General features: G+C 30.8%; 2 protein-coding genes across 13 annotated transcripts in view; both read right to left on the bottom strand.

Annotated features, from left to right (window-relative positions):
• The window catches only part of LOC129791558 (trifunctional purine biosynthetic protein adenosine-3), a 1,078,967-nt gene that overhangs the window by 848,992 nt on the left and 208,882 nt on the right, over positions 1-21,093 (bottom strand). The window lies entirely within an intron of this gene.
• LOC129791559 (potassium/sodium hyperpolarization-activated cyclic nucleotide-gated channel 3) overlaps positions 1-21,093 on the bottom strand; it is a 1,048,222-nt gene that overhangs the window by 959,351 nt on the left and 67,778 nt on the right. For 7 of the 12 annotated variants that reach the window (XM_055829749.1, XM_055829750.1, XM_055829756.1 and 4 more), the window contains 10 exons: positions 20,029-20,121; positions 13,719-13,868; positions 13,219-13,295; positions 11,545-11,686; positions 11,005-11,174; positions 4,292-4,386; positions 3,776-3,864; positions 3,324-3,511; positions 2,489-2,623; positions 157-2,322 (listed from right to left, as the gene is read on the bottom strand). The exons of 1 other annotated variant lie outside the window; for it this stretch is intronic. In XM_055829749.1, the coding sequence (XP_055685724.1) occupies positions 2,196-2,322; positions 2,489-2,623; positions 3,324-3,511; positions 3,776-3,864; positions 4,292-4,386; positions 11,005-11,174; positions 11,545-11,686; positions 13,219-13,295; positions 13,719-13,868; positions 20,029-20,121 (1,266 nt within the window). In that variant the 3' untranslated portion in view covers positions 157-2,195. Of the gene's footprint in view, positions 1-156; positions 2,323-2,488; positions 2,624-3,323; positions 3,512-3,775; positions 3,865-4,291; positions 4,387-11,004; positions 11,175-11,544; positions 11,687-13,218; positions 13,296-13,718; positions 13,869-20,028; positions 20,122-21,093 lie in introns of those variants that run through there. 4 more of the 12 variants (XM_055829760.1, XM_055829751.1, XM_055829752.1 and 1 more) reach the window with 2 other exon arrangements.

Here is a 21,093-nt window from a genome sequence, read left to right as displayed (position 1 = left end):
GTTCCTTTTTTCCCTCATATATTTTCCCCCACATCCGCTAACGCTGGACTTAATCATTAATCCACTTTCACGCCTAATAAACTCTTTTTCTATTATTTCTTTCTAATAAAATTAAAAATTAGAAATTTCTTTAGTAAGTTTTTTTTTTCGTTTTTCTTTTTCCTTACTACAGAATGACTGAGTTTTGCATTTTCTTTGCGATAAAAATAGATTTTTTTTTCATTTAAAGAAGTTTAACAATAACGTATTTCTTATCATTTCGTTAGCATTTCTTTCTCTTCTTTCATTTTTTTTATTAAGGATATTATCACGAAAATAGAGAATGATTATAGTCTCGAGAATCAACAGTTGAATTGTAAAGCAAATTGTTTTGCAGACTTAACATAAAACTTCCATTTAATGCGAATTTATTTTCTTGCTTTTGGGATTTTTGTTAACAAAACATTTCCAAAGTTAAATTAAAACCAAAAAACAAGGATTTGTTAAAAAACGAATCTCTTGCAAATAAAAAAAACTTTTCAAATTAATTTTAATATATTTTTATGAATATAAATTGTATTTTTCTGCTTCATTTGAATTTAAAATTTCGTATTTTTTATTAATATTTTTTCCCTCCACGAAACGGAAATGAATCATATCTCATTTTTATGTAAATTAGTGTTGAATTATTGAATGAAATAATACACGTATAGTGCAGAGTCTGGCAGTACAACTTCATCCTGTTTATTCAAATTGACATCAATACGGAGCACACGGGGAATGAAAAATGTTAAAATTTTTAGAATTCAACATTTGCTGTCTTTTTTGATGAATTAAAAAAAATCAACAATTTAAGTAAAGAATGATCTTGCTGCATTGCATGGAAGTTGTATGAAAAGTCCCCAAAATTCAATTTATATCAAAAATTAGTTCAGTTTTTGGACTCTGAAAGTGTCTAAAAAATATTTCATAGGTTCAAAATATTTCTTCTTTTTTTATTACCTTTATTTCTTCGTGTATATATGATTTTTTATTGTGATAAAATTTGCATAAATTAACAATTTTTCCTTCGTAAAGATTTTCTAAAAGAAATTTTTCTTTAAAATTAAATGCTAAATAGGGAAAATATAAATTTCATTTATGATGCTACTTTAATACTTTTAGTTGTGGTATTCCTAAGAAAAAAATATACGTACATGAGGTTTACGATAAAAAAATGATTAAAAAGAATTTTTTTTAAATATTCAGGGCGGTTTTCAGCGCATAAATCTTCTCATATCCTACACATAATTTCTTTTATCTACCAAAATATATATTCTTTCTTTTTCCATCATTTGAAGGATTGCGAGATTATATATTCCATTCGCCGTTTGATTTTAATTTTTTTCTTTCTAACAAAATAATAAAAAAAAAAATAATTTTTAAAACTTAAAGAAATGTGCCAAATTCCACCCTTAAATGCGCTTTCTGCAGACGTATTTTGACTTTGTATATTCTACGTATTTTTTTGGGGGGAAAGTTAAAACAAAATATCGTGTTGCATCCTGCTTATTGCTTCGTTTCACTCGAGTCTTTCCCATTCGAGCCTTTTTAGAATTACCACAGCTCCCTAAAACTTCTTGGCGCCATTTCGGAGTGCAAAGGATTTCTCAATTAACTTTGACATTATTTCAAACTCATTTATTCACCGTCAGATATTCCTTTTAGTTGCTCTAACATTAGATATTTCTGCTCTAGTGATGCTCTAGGTGCTAAAGCTTTATTGTTGGATGAAAACATATTTATTTTTTATTTTCAAAATATGTTTTTAAGGTTTTTCTTTCATTTAAATGCTTTCCTTCTTGAAATTGAAAAATGCTTCTTGCCGTAATAAAAATTGAATAATTCAAATTAAATAAAATTTTGAGCACAAGTAGCTAGAGCATAAATCATTGAGAAAATCTTTTTGTGTCAATTAGAATCAGTACAAATGTAAAACATAATATTCATCTTCAAGAATTAAACTCAGAACTCAAGAATCCTGTCAAGAATTCACTGAAAAATCCCTAAAACTTCCTATCTTCTTTTTTTTTGTAGAGAGCTGTGTAATCATTCAGTATGTATTTTTTTTAGTCGCAGTTCATCATGTCTCTCTATCTTAGAATTTAAGACAAAAAAAATTCTTAAAATTGTCACTTAAATTATTGTTGCAGTTTTAATATCACTATGAAATGAAACTACGGACTACTGCCGCCGAATAATGATCTGAATTCGTCACTTTTTGGCCTCGGTAAGCTTAGTTTCAGGTTCTCACTGAGATTTTGGAGACTCTGCTCTGATCCACTATTTTGTGCCATATCATCACTGATATTTTTGGCAAGAAGATAAATTTTATATTAAAAACAATTAAATTACATTATTCTCCACGCTCAAAATGACATTTAAAACTCAATTAATGTTCATTATCATAATTATTTGGAATGTGGAATGAAATGGAAATGGAATTGGAATGCAATTTATTATGCTTTACCTCATATTATTTACATGTTCCGCTTCTGCTGCTAAAGCATTCACAACTGCACTAATTGTTTTTGATTCCGTATTTAAGCTATTTGGTTCATCACGCTGCGCCATTATATTGGGATTTTTCCCAATTTTGTTTAATCTGTAAAGGAAAATACAAATAATTTTAAGAATTAAAGAAATATTTTTCTCTAACTCTGGTAGCCTTTCTTCTTGAGAAATTTTGCTTAAACTCTGAGCTTTTAGGGAAATTAGATTTATCAAAATTTAGGTATGCTTTTTCATTGCATTTCTTTTGCAGAGTTTGCAAAAATATATAAAGGAGCTTTAAAGCTCGCTCCCAAGGATGATTGAACCCCATCCTGATAAGCTTTAACAAGGCTTTTTATACACAAATTGAATTTACTTTCACAGAAAAGCTTACAGACCTAGGATAACAAAGGATTTGTTGAGAATATTTCATATATATACATAGAATGTGTACGGATGAAAACCGAGAGAAAAGCCCCAAACATTCCATCAGTTCTATCGGAAATCTTTACTCTGAAAGCTTTAAGATCGAATCACCATGTCATAAATCAATTCAATATGATATTAAACACTTGAGCTTCGAGAGATTATGTTTGATTTGAGAAAAGGATTTGATAAGCTTCTTATCTCTCCCAATGAGCTTCATCTCCATCATCCTTTCTATTCTATTTTGGATTATATTCATGGCAAGGTGGTCTAAATTGACTTAATTTCTGAAATCCATTCAAATCATCCAGCTTTCAGATAAGAAAAGATGGATTTAAGATGGAGAAAAGGATATTATTTTGCCTATCGAGAGCTTTTGTACATACCTTTCCGCTGCCACCGTTTCCATCGTCTTTCTCATAAGAGGATATTGGTCGAGAACACAATTGAAATGATCTACGCTTAGAGAAAATAAATTGCAGTACGTCTCTGCACGAACACTCGCCACACGCCTTGCATTTGTCAGTAGACAAATCTCACCAAAGTATGATCCATCCGACAGAGAAGTTGCCACCTATTGTAGTGCCAAAGGCAATGTAAAAAGAAGACAAGAGAAACACTTGTGAGGCACATGAAAGGAGAAAATGCAAGATGATGGGAGAGAAAAAAAACGAAGGAAGGTGTTGGAAAACTTTTGAGGAAAAATTCCGTTAGAGGAAACTTTTTTTCTTCCTCACTTGCACATTTGGCGGTGAAATTTGGAGTGAAAAAGGATTTTGTGTGGGGAGAGACAAAAAAAAACTTTATTATATGGAAATTGATGTAGTTGAGAACTTACTTCACCATTCGCCATGACAATGTCGACAACACCTTCCTGGATAAAGTACATTTTCGTCCCGATTGTACCTTCTTTAATGATAATATCACCTGGAAAAGAAGTTGTGAAAGTCTCTTGTGTGATACAAAGAAGAAGAAAACATGGAGATAAAACTTCATTGAGCTTTTCTTCCACACCGTTGTCTTCAAAAACAATTCAATCGACTCCCCAAATGGGGAAGGAGACGAAAAAAATAATGGGAAAAAGTCGTATATATTGTGAACCAATCGAGGAAAATTAATTCTTCGCCCATTACATTTCCTATTATCTATGGGCCAAGAGTCGGTAAGAGGAAAATGAAAAAAAAACCAGCTGGATATCTCAGGGAGCATCATTGGGTGAAACTTTTCCTCCAATTAGTTCACATAATATACTGTCTAATTCTTCCCATATTTCTCACAGAAAAAATCTCACAAAACGGAAATTTACAACATTGAGCTGAATTGAGATGAAGAAAAAATAGTTTAAGGTATTTACCTGGCTGGAATACTTCGTACTTTAATTTTGTTACAACGTCTGATACGAAATTTGCATCAGCATTAGCGAAAAAAGGCACTGAAGCAACCAAAGATCTGAAATTCATTTTCAATTTCATTCATTTTATTATTATTATTTTACCTCATCAAAATATTTATAGCTTTGCTCACATAAATTTGATCAAATTTTGCATTTCAATGAATTTTATATCAACTATCTCAATAAAATTTTATTACTCATACTGTTTATTAAATAGATATTTTATACATAATTCAAGAAAACAGTCACAGTCCATTAATCAAATTAATAAAGTCAATTAAAATAGGTGCCAAATTCATAATAGATTTCATATTTTAATTATGCATTTAAACATAATTTTACTTATTTACGTGAGCATAGCTGCTGCAATTCAATATGAAATATATCTTTGAAGAAAAAAAAAGTTAAAAATGTTTTTTTTTTATAAAATGATAAAATAAATTAATAGAAAACTTCTAATAGAAACTACATTTTACTACAAAGAAAGCACCAAGGATACCTTCAATGTTTTAGAAATAAAAAAGGACACAGAGGCAAGAAAAAAATCATCATTAGGTAAATAAATGAGATCCATATGTTACAGGAAAATTGGTAAGAAAATTACAATGACACAGGCTTTAAAATTTGATTTTTCTAGCAAACACAGACATTTTTTTATCAAAATAATTTTAGCGATAGATTTTTTTTAAATAGAGAAGACAGTGTTAGAGATTTGTTAGACAGAGAAGACATATTACACGATACATAGAAGAAACCAATAAGAAATCATTTTATTTTTGTAGATAAACACAGATTAAAATAAAATTGTTATATACTTGCTTCAGACATTTTTATGTATAAAATTGCCAATAAGTATTTAAAAGCATTACGGCGAGACAGAATCGAATAAAAAGTAATTTTTTAACCCTTTCGAGTCCATTGACTGACTTAGACTTGAAACATTATGCTTTCTTGTGAATCTATAATAATTTGGTGGTTTTTCAAACTCGAGAAATTGTCTGAATTTTATGTTTTATAAGCTAAAGAAGACACTTTTGCAGAGAAAAATATTCTGAAAGTGTAGCAAATGAATAAATGTGTTGATAAAAAGATTAATGTTTCAATGTTTCGTTTAATGTTTCAATGAAACATGAAACACCATACTTCCTGAATTTTCTCTTAATTTTTTATTATTATTTTTCCAAAAGAAATGTATTAAATTTTACATAAAAAAGGTCAAAAAAGACATTTCGACAGAGAAATATTCCCTACAAGAGAATCAAATGTTTCAATGTTCCTTTATGCTTCATATTAGACGCGAAAGGGTTAATATTCAAAAATGTTTCTGTTTTTTCATTTTAATTTGAGAGAATGTTACCGTATTTATATTATACTGAATCTTTAAGACAACCACAAGGAACGTCTATATACTTTTCAAAGTTTATTTAAATTTAATTCAACTTGCTCCAATGGAATGCACATCATTTGCAATTTGCCTGCCAATGATTTCAAAACAAGATCCTCAAATATCTTTCCACAAATAGTAAAATTATTTGGGAATGAATAATGCTGAAATCTTGTGATGTTATTTCAAACAATTCTCTATTTTTATTCAAATATATCGGGTGCATGTGTGCCTGCAATGAATGCAAATCATGCTTTGACACAATTAATTGTATTCAATATAGAGAGAGCTTTTGGGACTAATATAATGATTATTTTGAGAATAGAATACATCTCTTTGAATTATTTTATGCACTAGTGCTGAATAAATTTCTTATTCTTAATTGAAATTGAGAGTTTATTGGCAGAATAATGATTAGTTGGTCATTAAGATAAATTATAGTTGAAAGGAAAATCTCTTAGAAACCTTATGTTTGAATATTTTAGAGAATTCAAGTAAGAAAAGCTTTCTAAATTTTTTTTTCTACCCCAAAAGTTTTTTTTCCGATTTTGTCTCAATTAAAATAAACAATTTCAACTGTTAGACACATTTTAGAGAAGAAGCTGAATTTTAATTTAATTTATTTTTGATTAGTTGCATGCACATTGTGAAAGAAATAAGTATTTTGTTACCACAAAGAAAGATTTTTGCAATTGTACATAATAAAAGTGATAAAATGTGTTTTATATAATTTTTGTGCTGTGAGAATAGAGGTCATAATTTCTTTTGTTATTACATCATAAAATTAAAATAATTTTAATGTACAAAACTTACTCTTCACGCAGATTAAATTTGCTTACGTGTTGTTTTTTTATTTATATGATATAATTTGGTTATAAAGGATTAAAAAAATTTTGTTTGTATTATTGCAGATTTTCGGGGGAGGTGGGATTATTTTTTTTGGTGGTGTTTTTATTGATTTACCCTTCATGTAAATGTGTGTCCAGTGTTCATCACTGTAGTAAATCAATAAGGACACCGATAGTATTGTAAGTTCGTGCATATGCTGATTTTCTCGGTCTTATTCAATAATTTCAGATTTTAATGTGAGACAAATTTTTCATTCTTCTTCTGTGTTTGCATGTCAAAAGGTGTTGGGATAATATACGTAATACAAAAAACGAGGGAATTTTAGGTGATTTTTCTTTCTGTCTAATCACTATAGCAAAAATAAAACTTATGGTGTAAAAAAAAATTCCATAAAGAAAAAACTTTCAAATATTCACATAAAAAAACACCCAAACTTCACGCATAAAAAATCCAAACATACGCTCATAGAATCACTCCAAGAACTTTATTTCAAAGTGCTCAATTGAAAAGAAGAAAAAAAAGAAATGCTATAAAACTTTCCCGCCCATATGGGGGAAGGCCCCCGAAAATGGGGCAAAATGATGGTGAGGAAATAACAAAAAGGCGGGGGGTGGGAGGGTGGAGAGCAACAACTTCCCTTTGTAGCCTTTTCCGCACTTCTTGTGTGCAATAAACGTTTGGCGCAACAATCTTCATTATTGCTCGGTGGGTGCTCCATACGGAGGATGTGATCTTTCTTGCTATTGTCGGCACATTTTTTTTCCTCTTCTTCAAGGATGTCTTGTAGCTACAATGGGATAGGAGGAGTGCCAAAAGAGTCCAAACAATGCACACGGTGGTATACACGGCACCCCCCCCCCCTGACTAACATGAAATTTTGAGGAACAAACGGGGAGGATGCTCAAGATGGTGTACATGTGGGGGTGGAGATGAATGGAGATTGCGGGAATTTATTCTTCCGTAAAGTTGATGGGTGTTGAGTATTAAGCATTAAGTGGACAGATTGATGTGATAGGGCACGTTTTGTGATTTGGCCACCCCTCTTACACACGCACATGTATACATTGTAGTACAACACATCTTCCTTTTATAGAGATGTGGGCCAAAAAGTTCATTTTGTGGCTTTCTAAAAGGTAATATGGTACCGAAAAGCTCTTCGAAAGCTCTAATTGAATTTAAATGTCTTTCTTGTCAATTAAACATTTTTCCCCTAATTTTGTTTATTCGTTTGAAGAGGTTATTTGACATTTTTTCCGTTCTTTTTCTTCTTTAATTTACATTTTTTTCTTTTTTTCTTTTATAAGGAAAAACGGAAAAGCAGCAAAGAAAATCTATGTACCCAATTATTAGTTAAATTACCAGCACTATACTTGGATGTACATTATATAGGGCAATAATATGATTACAATGTAGAACGTTTCGGACCACATCTCTAATGGGAGAGCTCTTAATCTCTCCCATCCCATAACCACCATGTTAAGGCTAGATGAACGGAGACTTCTTGCAATTTCTCCTTCAAGGATCATTCTATCGACACAATAAATAATACACTCACACCAATTTCTCTTCATTCACCGAGAATTCTCATCAGAAAAGAGAGGAAATTGTGAGGTATGAGCCCGGGGACGCGTAATGAATCATCGGGAAATTCTACCTCGATTAAGGCTATATGCGGAGGAATAGAGTTTCCCATGGAAAAGTATATGGAGAGGGGGTGGGAAAATTCAATATTTATAGGACGGGGGGGGGGGGGAGTCACAGTGTAAATGAGAGAGAGAGAGAGAGAGAGAGCGACCCACCACGTGGGTGGGTGGGTGTGCTTCTTCAGAAGGGGCCAAAGGCTCATCACAAGTCAAAGATGAGAATGATGATGTTGTGCGATACACAATAGCAAGTAATGAGGGACACATGGCGTCTGCTAGAGGCAGCCCCGCAATGAGTGTGGGGCAAAACAAAAACCTCAGCTCCCCGAGCTATAGGATGTGAGAAATCCTGCCTGAGAGTTAAGGGGTGAGGGTGGGAAAAATCTTAAACATTGTGCTGAATAATGGGAAAATTAATAGAGGATCGAACGTCCCCATTCATATCCACTGTGAGATTATTAATCAATTCAAACTATCTCCTATTCCACCCACTCATGTGGAAAAAGAACAGAAGGAAATACTTCAATATTTTATGATTATATAGCCACCCACCCCAGCCAAATACAAATGGAGGGTCAGAGAAAAACATCTCTGTGAGAGAGAAAAAATAATTTCTCACCATTTAGCTTTCTTCCCCCATCTTGGGGTAAGATGAAAATTTTCCTCCATTGGGACATGCATCACACACTCACACAAGAAAACTTGAAGAGAAAACTTTAATAAATTCCACAACATCCATCAATGGTTTACGCACATTTTCTAAATTTACACTCACCCACAGCAACGATGCTTCATTGATAAATCAAGTTATGAATGGAGGGAAAATTTAAATATTTTTGCCTCCATCAACGGTTCCTTTTTCGGTTCTAAATGGCACAGTGAGAAAGCCATTTTGCCGCTTGTATTTAGCACGCAAAAGGGGGTTTTGTTCCATAAATAATCCACAAAATTCTACATTTTAAGCTAACGTAAGCTCGATGACATTTTCACAAAATGGAATGAAAAATATATTTATGGTGGCATTTAAAGAGATTGCCGCATGGCTGAATGTAATTCACATTACTAATTACAAATTAATTTTATGGCTATTTAAAGAGCTAAGGAGTTCTCTCTCATTCAAGTAAATGAGATATGGGGGGTGAGAAATTCACTTGAAATAATGAGGATACACCACAAAGCTAACAAAGAGCAAGAGATCCCGACAAGATGTCACAAATTGTCTGATAGTTGATGAAGATACCAACCTTCTCTGTTGGTGGGATACTTTTTAAATGAATGAATTTTCTTTGCAATAAAAAAAACTTTTTAGTTAATTTAAAAAAAAAATGCTTTGAAAAATTTTAATAAATATTCAGCGAAGAATAAAATAAAAGTCCTGAATGGCTTTGTTAAAGAACAAAGCATTGATAAAGTTTTCGCGTACATTTTAATGTGATGGAAAAGCTTTCAAGAAAAAGCTTTCAATGAAATTAGCAGATATATAAATTCTTTTCAATGAAAATTTTTATGAATAAAATTACGGGATTGTATGACAAAAAACTTGATTAAATATCTTTCTAAAAAATAATCGCTGAAATGACTAAAACAATATTATTTTATTTATTCTCTAGCAACCTTTTGGGGAATTTCCGGAACGCAAAGCTTTCTAAAGTCCCAAAAACCAAAAAAAAAATTGGATTTTGGTTAATCTTTTTTTTGCCACAAAGCCATCATCGTGGCAAAAACAAAGAAGAAGAGACTCAATTAGAACCAAAAAAGATATAAAGGCAAATAAACTTAAATTTCCCATCCATTTTGGCAAATATAAGAGATTTTTTTGGGTGATAAAGCAAAAATAGAATAACAACATAAAAATAACTTCTCCATCGTTTTATTCTATCATTATATATAATATAGAGAAATAAGTATGTGGTTTGAGATAGCGAGTAGTCAAGCAATTGAAAAACCTTTCGTATGCAATCAAGCAAACAGTTATGAGGAAGACACGAAATAAGAATTTAAAAAAAAATCTGTATTGTAAATGAAGTATTGTATATAAATTGATTTAAAAAAAAAATTTAAAAAAAAAAATCCCTGTTGTTCAGAAAATAATGAGAAATTGACAAATTTTCAAGGGGGTGGAAAATAGTAATTATGTTGCGTGGAATATTTGGTATGTGATTTTATTTTGGTTGTTTTTTGCAGTTGTAGGTCGCAAAAAATTAATTCATGCAACATTTTCTTTTTGTTTGAATTATTTTTTTTTAAAGCTCAAGAGTGTTTTTGATTTATTTTCATTTTGCAGAGTGAGCAAAAAAATTAATATCACCCACATTTTGCTCTATGACATGTGTACAACATTTTTTTTTGGTTTTACCAATATTTTATGCATATAGCAGCATATTTTTTACAAAATAAAACATACAAAAAATTAGCCACGCAGTATGTTTTTAAAAATAATCTCTTGAACAGCAGCTTTTCATGTTAATCATTGCAAATATTGCAATATATTAATTATTCTCTTTACAGCACCTGAGTTAATTTTTCTTTTAAAAAAGTTATTTTAAAAAAAATTTACTAATTAGGTATTAATAAGGCGATTTGCGTGATTGAGGATTTTTTTTTTTATACAACTAACGACGATAAAAAAATGTATAAGTGGATAGGTATTTATAAAAAATATGTTGTACAAATAAAAAACACACCAAGAAAACTAATATGGATGAAAAAGGAATTAAAAAAAAATGATTTGGTTAAATGTACAAAAAAAAGTTAAAAAAAATGTATTAAAAATTGAAAAAGTAGAAAATGTGACACACCTGCAATTGTAATTGATAACGTCTTCCCTCAACTTTTCACTTAATTCCCCAAGGATCAATTCTTCGTCAAAGAATTTCCCTTGGTAACGATGCTCAAAGTACTCTGTTATTCGCTGTCTCATGTCTCTTGGCAACTTTCTGTATGCCATGTACTCTTCAACTTGCTTAACCTGAATGTATTTGAAGTATTTTAGGATTTTATACTTCATATGATTGCTTTTACATAATATGTAGCACACGAGGTGTGCGGCGGGGATGAAGAACAAAATGATTTTGCATTTTCGAACCAATGAGTTGCTACTTCTTCTTTTTTTTTCTCAACGTAGCTCCCATTGGGTTCTTGTTGAAAATAATGTATGAAAAATTAATAATTTTCCATGTGAAAATAAATTAACTTTCCAAAAATTTTCAAAATGATTAATTGATGTCAAAAAATGTTAATTGAAAAATATTTCACGATTAAATAGTCACGCGCGTTAAGAGAAAATAAATGAATTTTTTGGTTAAATGGGGGATGAGAGTAAATGCGAGATAAATCACCTTTTCACGATATTGTCTTCTACTAGAATCCAAACTTTGAATAAGATTTGTGGCATGTCCGAGAAACAATGCATAGCACGTAGCTCCTGATATCATGGATAACATCGTTAACCACATATCAGTTAGAGATTGCGGTGGAAATCTACAAATTAACAGAGACACAAATAACAACAACAAAAAATTGTTTTCAGGATTAAGGATTAAGGAGCGATGATTTCCATTTATTTATTTTTTATTTGGATAGTTTTGTTGTCAATCCCCAAATCCAAATGATGTGTTGTTGATAAATTGACGGCATAGTAAAAAATAAAAAAATAAAATGGAATTGAAAAGAAGAACATTTAAATGGTAATTAAAATAAAAATAATTATTTGGTATTTTTGGATTTTCAAATTAGGCTTATTTTAATTAAAACTTTCTCGCACTTGCTCACTCATTTCCGGTTATATGTATTGTGTACACTCACTGTCAGAAACATTCAGCATATTAATATGAGAGAATTTATTATTTAATTTTTTTTTCAATAAACTTTTAAAGCTCAATTGAAGCAGTTGAAGCTTTAATTTTAATGAAAACGCGCAGAAAGTAATATTGATTGAGGCTGCACGGGGATATAAGAATCTTTCTAATCTTTTTGTTATTTAAAATTTATTTTATTTTGGTTAAATCAGTAGCTAGATTCTAGTGTGAAGCACATTTCTTCCTAATATATGATTTTCCCAAAAGGTTTTTCTAATGTAAACCTCAAGCCTTCCTCTTAGGATCTTCCTACCAATATAAAAAAATAAATAAATATTTTGGCACTACGTCCTATATTAGGAACAGGGCCGGCCGCCCTATTATGTTGTTGTTCCCCTTGCGGAGAAGTAGTGGGCGGCTTGCGAGATACTCCACGTGTGGGCCATTTTACGGATAGGAGTGTATAAATCTCCTGATCCAACCGGTCAACGTGATCTAATTGCACGTTGGCGGATGGGGTGCGTTTGCCGGGTTCTGTATTCGAACCGGCGACCTTTGGATGCGCACTCAAGCGCTCTATCCATTGCACCCCAAGCCCACCTCTTCCTACCAAATTTTCATAAATTCATGTCAATATAATATTGGAGAAAACATTTCTTTCGCACACATAAATTCACTCAAATGGAGAAAGAAAACTTGTAGAGGAAAATCATTTAGGAAGGTTACATTTAACATCAGAATCTAACCACAAATCTGATAATTCAAATGATTTTGAAGGAAATAACAAATAAAGAATGAAATTCGTTTAATAATAAATTCCAACAAAGATTTCTCTGAGTGTACAACGAAACAAGCATAAGGTCCTTTTAAGGGGATTATTATGACACATTTTGCACTACTAAAGTATCCCATTCTGGGTAATTTAGCTGTAAAAGGTGATGAACCTTTTTCAGAGTGCACCCCCCCTACCCCATTAAAGCTCTCCTCCTACACAAGGGGGAGCAAAGGTCAGAGAAATGAGTGATCAAAGTACGTAAAAGGAGGTGAGAAAGTGAAGCTCAGTGTGTACCATCGATAGAAGGTACATAGATGATGGCACACAAGTGCTTCCTTTTTTTTTGCTAAAAACTTTTTGCTGGGATCTTGTGCTGTGAGAGGGGGGAAAAGGGTAAAATGAAGAGAGGAAGTGAATGTGGGGAATCAAGAACACCTTACCTGCCATAACCGATACAGAGCATGTGGGACATTGCCTTAAACAACGCCCATGAGTATTGTTCTAACCAATATGCTTCCTGTGTGTGGAAGAGAGAAACATGGTGTAAGAGTTACCTTTCAGCATCAGTGAAGATATACATAGTGTTAGGTAGATAAATGTCGAATGGAAAAAAGGACGAACAATGGAAGAAAAAATTTCAGAGAAATGCTTTTTAAATTAAAAAAATAAATAAAAAAGAATTGAATAATTCAAAAATTCTTTTTGGGAACATTTTCAACGAGAAACTCTCCAATTAATGCATGAGAAAAAGATTCAAGGACGATAAAAAACATTGAGAGTTTGAAAAAAAGAGAGAGCATAGAACAGAATTAATATAAAATAGTGAATGTTTTTTTTTGTAGGGAAATAAGTTATAAAATTCACGATGACACAATTTGCTAGCATAGATGATGTGTAACGGGGTGGAAATTAGCAGAAAATCAATAATAGAACATTTTACCTGCAATTCATTAATAGCCACCCATGAATTCGATGGGAATCCCTGGAGCATTGGCACTAGAAATTGCAAACATCCACTCCAGTGTCCAATAAGGAGCATCATGCAAATCAAATTGAAGATTCGCATAAACACCGAGGCCATGTTGAGGAACTGAAAAGACACAAGCACGAGCATACACCGTTTAATTGGATTTTATAAATTAAATTTTGTGCTAAAATTCTCACAAAATCTCCAGAAATTCAATTTGTTTACGACCATTTTACTGTGTTCTTGATGCTCTGTTTTAATGTGTTTCAATGTGAGAATATATAAGTCATTATTATACACAACCTATTTAATTTACCAATTTTCCAATTGAATGATTTTTTTAGTATTCTACATAGAAATTTTCAATTTAGATACTTCCTCAAGTCTCATAACCGAAAGATTTTGAAATTTTTGATTAATTTATTAAAAAAAAAATATTTTCAATCCAAAATTACCTGCCTACGTAGTACGTTAAAAAAAATCAATTAAAAAACAAATATAATTTTGCAAAATACTAATAAGTAGAATATTATTTATATAAATAGAAAATTGTATGAAGCCTTGAGGAAATTAACTACAATTTAATAAAATACGAATTATACTTTTGAAAATAGTAGTTACAAAATTAATCAATTTATACTAACCTAAATAGATTTTATAGTTGAATCTTTAATTACCTACTAAATGTGTGAAGCCTATGTATAAAAATGTGTTTAAAAGTTTCTATATAATAGTGAAGTATACAATGCATTTTGATGCACCCACATTAAAGACCCATTACCATATTTTCCCCCATTAAGGGTAAAGGAGAAAATTAATTTTCCCACTCTGTGGTTAATTTTGTATAGGATCTATTTTGTATAATTTCAGCATAGGGGTTGTTTGGTTAGATATTTCTGTATCCTTGTTCAATTTTCGTGCTATGATTTCGGATATTTCATTTTGGTTTAATTTATATTTTGCATATTATCTGAAAAATATAAAAGCGTGATCTTTGTTTGTGTTTTTTTTCTGGGTGAGAGAACTGATACATTGAAAATGTTTTTAAAGAAAAAAAAGCTTTGGTGAGTTATTTCATAAATTAATTATATATTGTCAAGTAGTTAATAGTGCTTGTTAGACAGAAGAACGATTTTTTCGTAAAGTAATTCTTTTTATTACAACGTTTTAGTTTGAATAAGAATTTTTAGGATTTTTTTTAATAAATAAGAGATTAAAGAAGTTTATCCGCTTGTCATAGAGAAACTCCCTCATTCGAGGAAACAATTTGGTATACCTACGTGTTAATCTTATACATAGAAGAGACTAATGCTTCGTATACGTAACTAATTTTTGGCAACGTATTTTTATACTTGATGCATTTAAAGATAAAAATCGTAATTATGACGTCATTGTGGGCATTTTCGGGGTAAATTTTACAGATATTTCTCAATTGAATCAAGTGAAAAATAATAAGGTTCTTTAGCAATTTAATCGATTAAGAGATAAGAGATTTTCCTATACAAAAACGAATAAACCCCTTTCAAGAAATTCATATATCCCAGTTCTAAAGTCTTTAAATATTTACTTAATGCCTTTAGATAAAAAATTGATTAGATTTTTATTGGATTTAAAAAGGAAACCTTCACCTTTTCTGTCAAGAAGTCAAAAACATTGGCATTCGGATTAAAATGAAATATATTTCCGTTTTGACATTTCATTTTCACTTTCACATAAAAGCAATTTATTGTGCTCGAAGATTATAGAGGCAGGATGGAAAAGCAGAGAAATTGCTATATGAGAAACGTGAGAGAAAAGTTGAAAATTTTCTTTTTCGTGTGTGTGTGAATTATAGCATTTCCAAAAAGGTTGAATGGCTCAAATAGTTGAAAAGTTCTTTCACTTTTGCTATATATTGTGGATAAAATTATTTTATTGCTAAAGCTGGAAGCATCATTCAACTTTCTATATGTATGTATATAATCCCTTTCCTTCAACTTGATTTTTTCCACCATCTTCGCATTCAATTTTCCCACACATACACGTACATTGTACCTAAGAACTATCTGTGGCATTTACCTATGAGAAGATAATAAGTAGAAAAAAAGAGAATGAAAATAGAAAGTTTTTTTTTTCACACAGTTTCATTAAATATTTACAAAAAAATGAGATTCCCCTTTATAAAATGATTTTTGTGGGTAAATAGTAATTCCAATGTATTGCGCGTTATCAAATATTTATTGAATCAATAGATTTCCCGCTGTCTGTCGATTCCTGATTCCCAATTTAATTATACCTTCAGCATGATTCAATTGCTAACCATTCACCCCGGTTGAACCTTTGAAAATCTTCCCAAATAGTTAATAAAATGGAAATCCTCATGGAATTAGGATTCCTCTGGACATTGTGTGTCCCACTAATCTCATACCGTGTGATTTCTGCCACCGCGCTTTCCATCAGACTTCCCAGCAGTAAACTCTGTAACATCCCCGTGAGGCAGAAAATGTACATAGTACACACCCATCCAAATTGAATTTTAATCACTCATACTTGGTCAAAGCATTGCAATGGCCACGATACCGTCACACTTGGTAAAGCACCTCATTAAATATGCTGCATGATTCCCGAAAATTTTCCCCTACTTTTGCACCCAATTTCCCAACACTCTGTGTGTTGCAAAATGCAATGAGATTTTCCAGTTTTTGTGCGAGGGGGGTGACATAAATAAATCTTGCGAAAATTTGTTGCATTGTGACCCAGGATTGTGATCTCGTAGGATATTTTGGCAAATTTTCATATAATTATGCAAATTAGTACCCATTTCATATTAAAACGCTTAAACTTATATCCTTTTGGGAATATAATTTGACCAAAAATGGTTGAAACAGAAGGCAGAAATTATTCATTTTGCAATTTCATTGTGAGAATTAATTACAAATAAAGCTTTTTTTTCAAATAAAACAGCAACTGGATTGTACATATTAATTGAAAGCTCAAAGCTTTAAAATGATGTATGCCTAAAGCTCTATTTGCAAATGAAATTGATCAATTGTACCCTATCTTGAGGATAAAGTCTTATACATCTGTGTGTTCGTAGTGATGGTCTCAATTAAATGGGCTGCATTTGAAATTAACATTTAATCCCCTTCTAATACTGCCTTTAACCCCATCTTGTTTGCTTTTGAAAGACATCCAATTCAAGCAATTTCTGAGAAAATTCTTAGCTAAAGAAACTCATTGTTGAAATTTTTTCCTTAAAAAGGCATTTCAGGATAAGCATAGTAAGAAAAAACAGAGAAGAATATTCAAGGAGGAAATAGCATAAATATACAAATGTCATAGACACATGGAGGAGTGCATGAGATGGAGACAATACCAAAAACTTGCAACACTCTGTTGAAGTATTCTAAAGAGATTTGCACATAGTAGTGTGTATTTAAGGGCTAAATTCCCCCACCGTATGGCAGCCCGTTGTTTGGTGAGCATGTTATGCAGAATTTGTATGAATGGCAAATGAGCTTTTGTGGATGCAATCTACCCCATTTCACCAAGGCAAGCTTCACACAAGGGGTAGGGTGGGTGTCCCTAATGGTGTAGTGAGGGGGAGAATTTGACCCAGATGTGTCACTTAAACACATTAAGTGACCTCATCAGTCCCTATATGTCGCTATCACCTCAATGTCCCCATCCACTTCTCCCTCACTCCCCTATAAGCTTAAACTGAAAATCATTCAGTGATGCCACATTTATTTTAAAAGCCCATTCCCACCAAAACTATGCTCCTGACATTAACAGCCTCATCGACCAGCGTGCCAAAGCTCCGAAAAACATGGTGAAAGAAATATTGTCGCAACATTTAGATTTAAATCGATTGCATTGCAAAGCCATACGGCAGTGCATGAGGCTTGCACTCGCAGTCTCAATTTTTAAGCTCATCCTCCGTCTTGCCTTTAAATTGAATGTTACCTTACGTGACTTATGCTGTGGGTACACACTTTAAGAAAAATTTATTTAATAAAAAAGAAGCTCGAAACGGCATCTTTTAGGCTTTAAATCTCGTTCGACTTGTTTTATTTGTAAAAAATAAATAAAGCTTTCTTATAGAAAGTTTAAGTATTTTCTTTAGGAACATACATACTCAATACATAAGCCTACAAACTACTTATTTTTCTGAGTGTTTATTCCTTGTTTTCTGTCCCATGTTTCCTCAATAGAATCAGGAATCTTTCTAATGCATGAATTTTTTTTAAAGTAATTTATCAGTGGGTAAATTCTGATATGAAATAAAAATCTTTCCCTATGATTTTACTATGAGCTTTTTCTACATTTTCTGTAGAAAAAGCTGTCAAATCTGACACACACATTCACAAAAAAAACATAGAAAAGATTTATAGAAATATCGTATAGAAAACTCATAACGTTTCAGATCAGAATCAACCCACAACAATTTTTCTTAGGTTTCGAGTTCAATTTTGAGGAAATCTAAATAAAATTCTTCAGGACCACCCTTAAAAATTAACTGGATAACAACTGATAAGAAATAGTTTTGTCGCAGAAGGAAAGAAGAGAGATTGAATAAATTTAAAAAGAAAAGAAAACAATCAGATCTATGGGATTGAAAAAAGGAGAGAGTGAATGAATTTTACTCACACATTTTTAAGGTTCAAGCTTTCTTATGAGAAAAATCCTACGATTATGCACTGCACATTCAGATTTTAATGAAGACATTATGCTATGCACTCAAGTCACGAAATACAGGTTATAAAAGCTTCTTGGGGGTTGGAATATAGCTTAGAAAGGTAATTTATAAAATAAAATATAGTTTCAAATAAATATGTAAAAGTCTATAGGAAAAAAATTAACTAAAATTTAGAGAACGATGACCTATTGTGGCTCCTTAGAGACTTTTCTTAATATTTTCTTTTGATTGAAATTGATTTAATTAATTGAATTATTTTATTAACTAAATTATAAATTAAATTTGAACATTACTAAAGATCAATTCAAAGCTGCGGCGGTTTTAACCGACTCCAACTACAAAAAAAATGATTTTAAAGGTTCAAGAGATACCTAAAAAACTTAATGATCTGTTACTGCCTCTCGCTATTATTTCAGCTAGAAATTTTACACAAATTAAAAAAATAAAGTTTTGTATTTTTTAATTTATTTGTATAACTTGGTTTTTTTAAAGTATTTTTCATAAATTAAAAATATATTTTTTGGAAAAACTCAAAAACTTTTTTAAAGAAAATTTGTAAAGTAAAGTAATGGTAGGTAGGTAAAGTATTTTGAGGATTATAAGTATATTTTTTGCAGATTGAAGCCCATTTCTGGACTTGAAAAAACAGTAGGTATATATTTTAACGGAAAGTAGGTGTAGTGGTACAATTTTCTATGGTAAAACATATCAATTTCCTGTTAAACACTTTCAAGATATTTTGTGCAAAAATGTGATTTGTGTGGAAGATAGTTTCAAGTGGTGTGTTCATGTGATTGTTGTGAAGGTGTTGGTATTTTTTTAAATTATTTTTTTTTAATCTAAACGTATAAAATTTGCAGAAAAATAAAATGCAATTACAAATAGCAAGTCATTTTTAGCTATTTTATAGAAAAGCAAGCAGCAAAATGCATACAAAATGCTTGAGAGAGATTCAAAAGTCAAATGCACATTTTGAACATCAGGAAAAGAAAAATAGAAAAAAATGTAGATAAGAATAAAATAAAAAAAGACTAAGAAGCTGTAAACAAAAAAGAAGATTTTAGCCAAAAAATCTCTTCCTTGAAGAAGGCTGTCAACTTCAAACTGGCACAATGGAAAAACAAAAACTTAAAAAAAAAGGACAACAGGCTTTCCTATTGAATTCTTCCTTAAAAATTTGCCTATTTTGCAATAAACATTGCATATAGATGCAAATTAAAAAATAAAAATTGCCAATTGCAAGACTCAAAAAACCAATTCTAAAACTAAAATAAAATAACGGAAAAATATTCTTAATTACGATTAAAAATTGTTTTTTTTATTAGAAAATATTTTTTAATGGAATTTTGGAAAAAAAAACAAGAACTAGAATAAAATGTCGTAAAAATTTTGTTGGTCATTTCGTAATTCATTTTTTTTTCATGTCAAATCAACAAACAAAAATTCATAATTTATCAAATATTTGTTTGTTTTCGAAAAAATATTGCCAAAAAATTTGTATATATACGTATTTATAATACGAATTATGTATATATAAAAAATTATTCAAATGCTAAAAGCGATATGCGGGTAAGCATGTTTTGAAACGCCTTAAAAAAGTTTTACCTTCAGCACAAGATTGCTTTTCGAAAAGCCCTTTTCTTTTTTGACTAATCGTCCTCTTCGATCAGCGCGCTTTTTTTGTAGATTTTGCAGAATCTAGAGCCACCGTTCAAAATAGTTGGAGAGAAAAATTTATAAAGATTATAAAAAAGTGGAAGGTTTTTTAAACAAACACTGTATTTTCTGTCTTCTTTTATTTCTCCGATGTTTTGTTTTTAGCTCTTTGAGCATTTTTTTTAAATTGACTTTTTAATTTTGATTTATCCTTTGAATCTATTTCTAAGCTTTTATCGTTGTTTGGCTTATCTAACATTTATAAGGGAAATAAAAATTAATATTAAAAATAATGATTTTGTATTTTTTTGTTGTATAATTCTTATTTTTTCTGAATTAATTTTTCATTAAAAGGTGTGTTTGTTTCTGAAAAGGAAACAGATTAAGTAAAAAAAAAATGGCTCTCTATTGTGTTTTTGTTTGAAAAATTTCAAAAACTTGAGGAAATAATAAAAAAAGGAGTTTTTTTTAAGGGACATTACAAACCTAACATAGATGCAGCGCTCTGATCGAAAAGTAGTTGAGATAATGTTTGCCAATTTTGGTTAGATTTGGTGTAGTATTGAGTTGATTAAATGTACATAGCTGTTTTCTTTAAAAGCCAATTTAGAAAGGTATATAAATGTATTTTTTTTACATAATGGCTGCAAAATCCTTTGATTCATAAATATGTATATTTTATATTAGAACTTCTCTTAGAATTGTGAAAAAGAAGATAAAATAGTTATAAGTTGGAAAACGTGGAAAGGTGATTAATAACTTTATTTTTTTTTAATTCAATCTTTTGGTGCATTTATGAATTATTAATAAAAACGCTTTTGGTCGTGCGTTATAAAATCGAAAAAAGTTTATCCTACTACTTACTGATCAGAGCGCTAGGTCTATGTTAAAGTTCAAAACTTTTTTTTAACCTTCCTGGGGGAAGTTGAAGATAACATTTTATGTAGAACCCTAAATTCTAAATGGAAACATTTATACAATAAAATAAATCAATGTTGAGAACTTTTTTTCTAA

This window comes from Lutzomyia longipalpis, chromosome 3 (genome assembly GCF_024334085.1).
Source record: "Lutzomyia longipalpis isolate SR_M1_2022 chromosome 3, ASM2433408v1".
NCBI lineage: Eukaryota > Metazoa > Arthropoda > Insecta > Diptera > Psychodidae > Lutzomyia > Lutzomyia longipalpis.
This window is presented reverse-complemented; position numbering and strand designations above follow the sequence as displayed.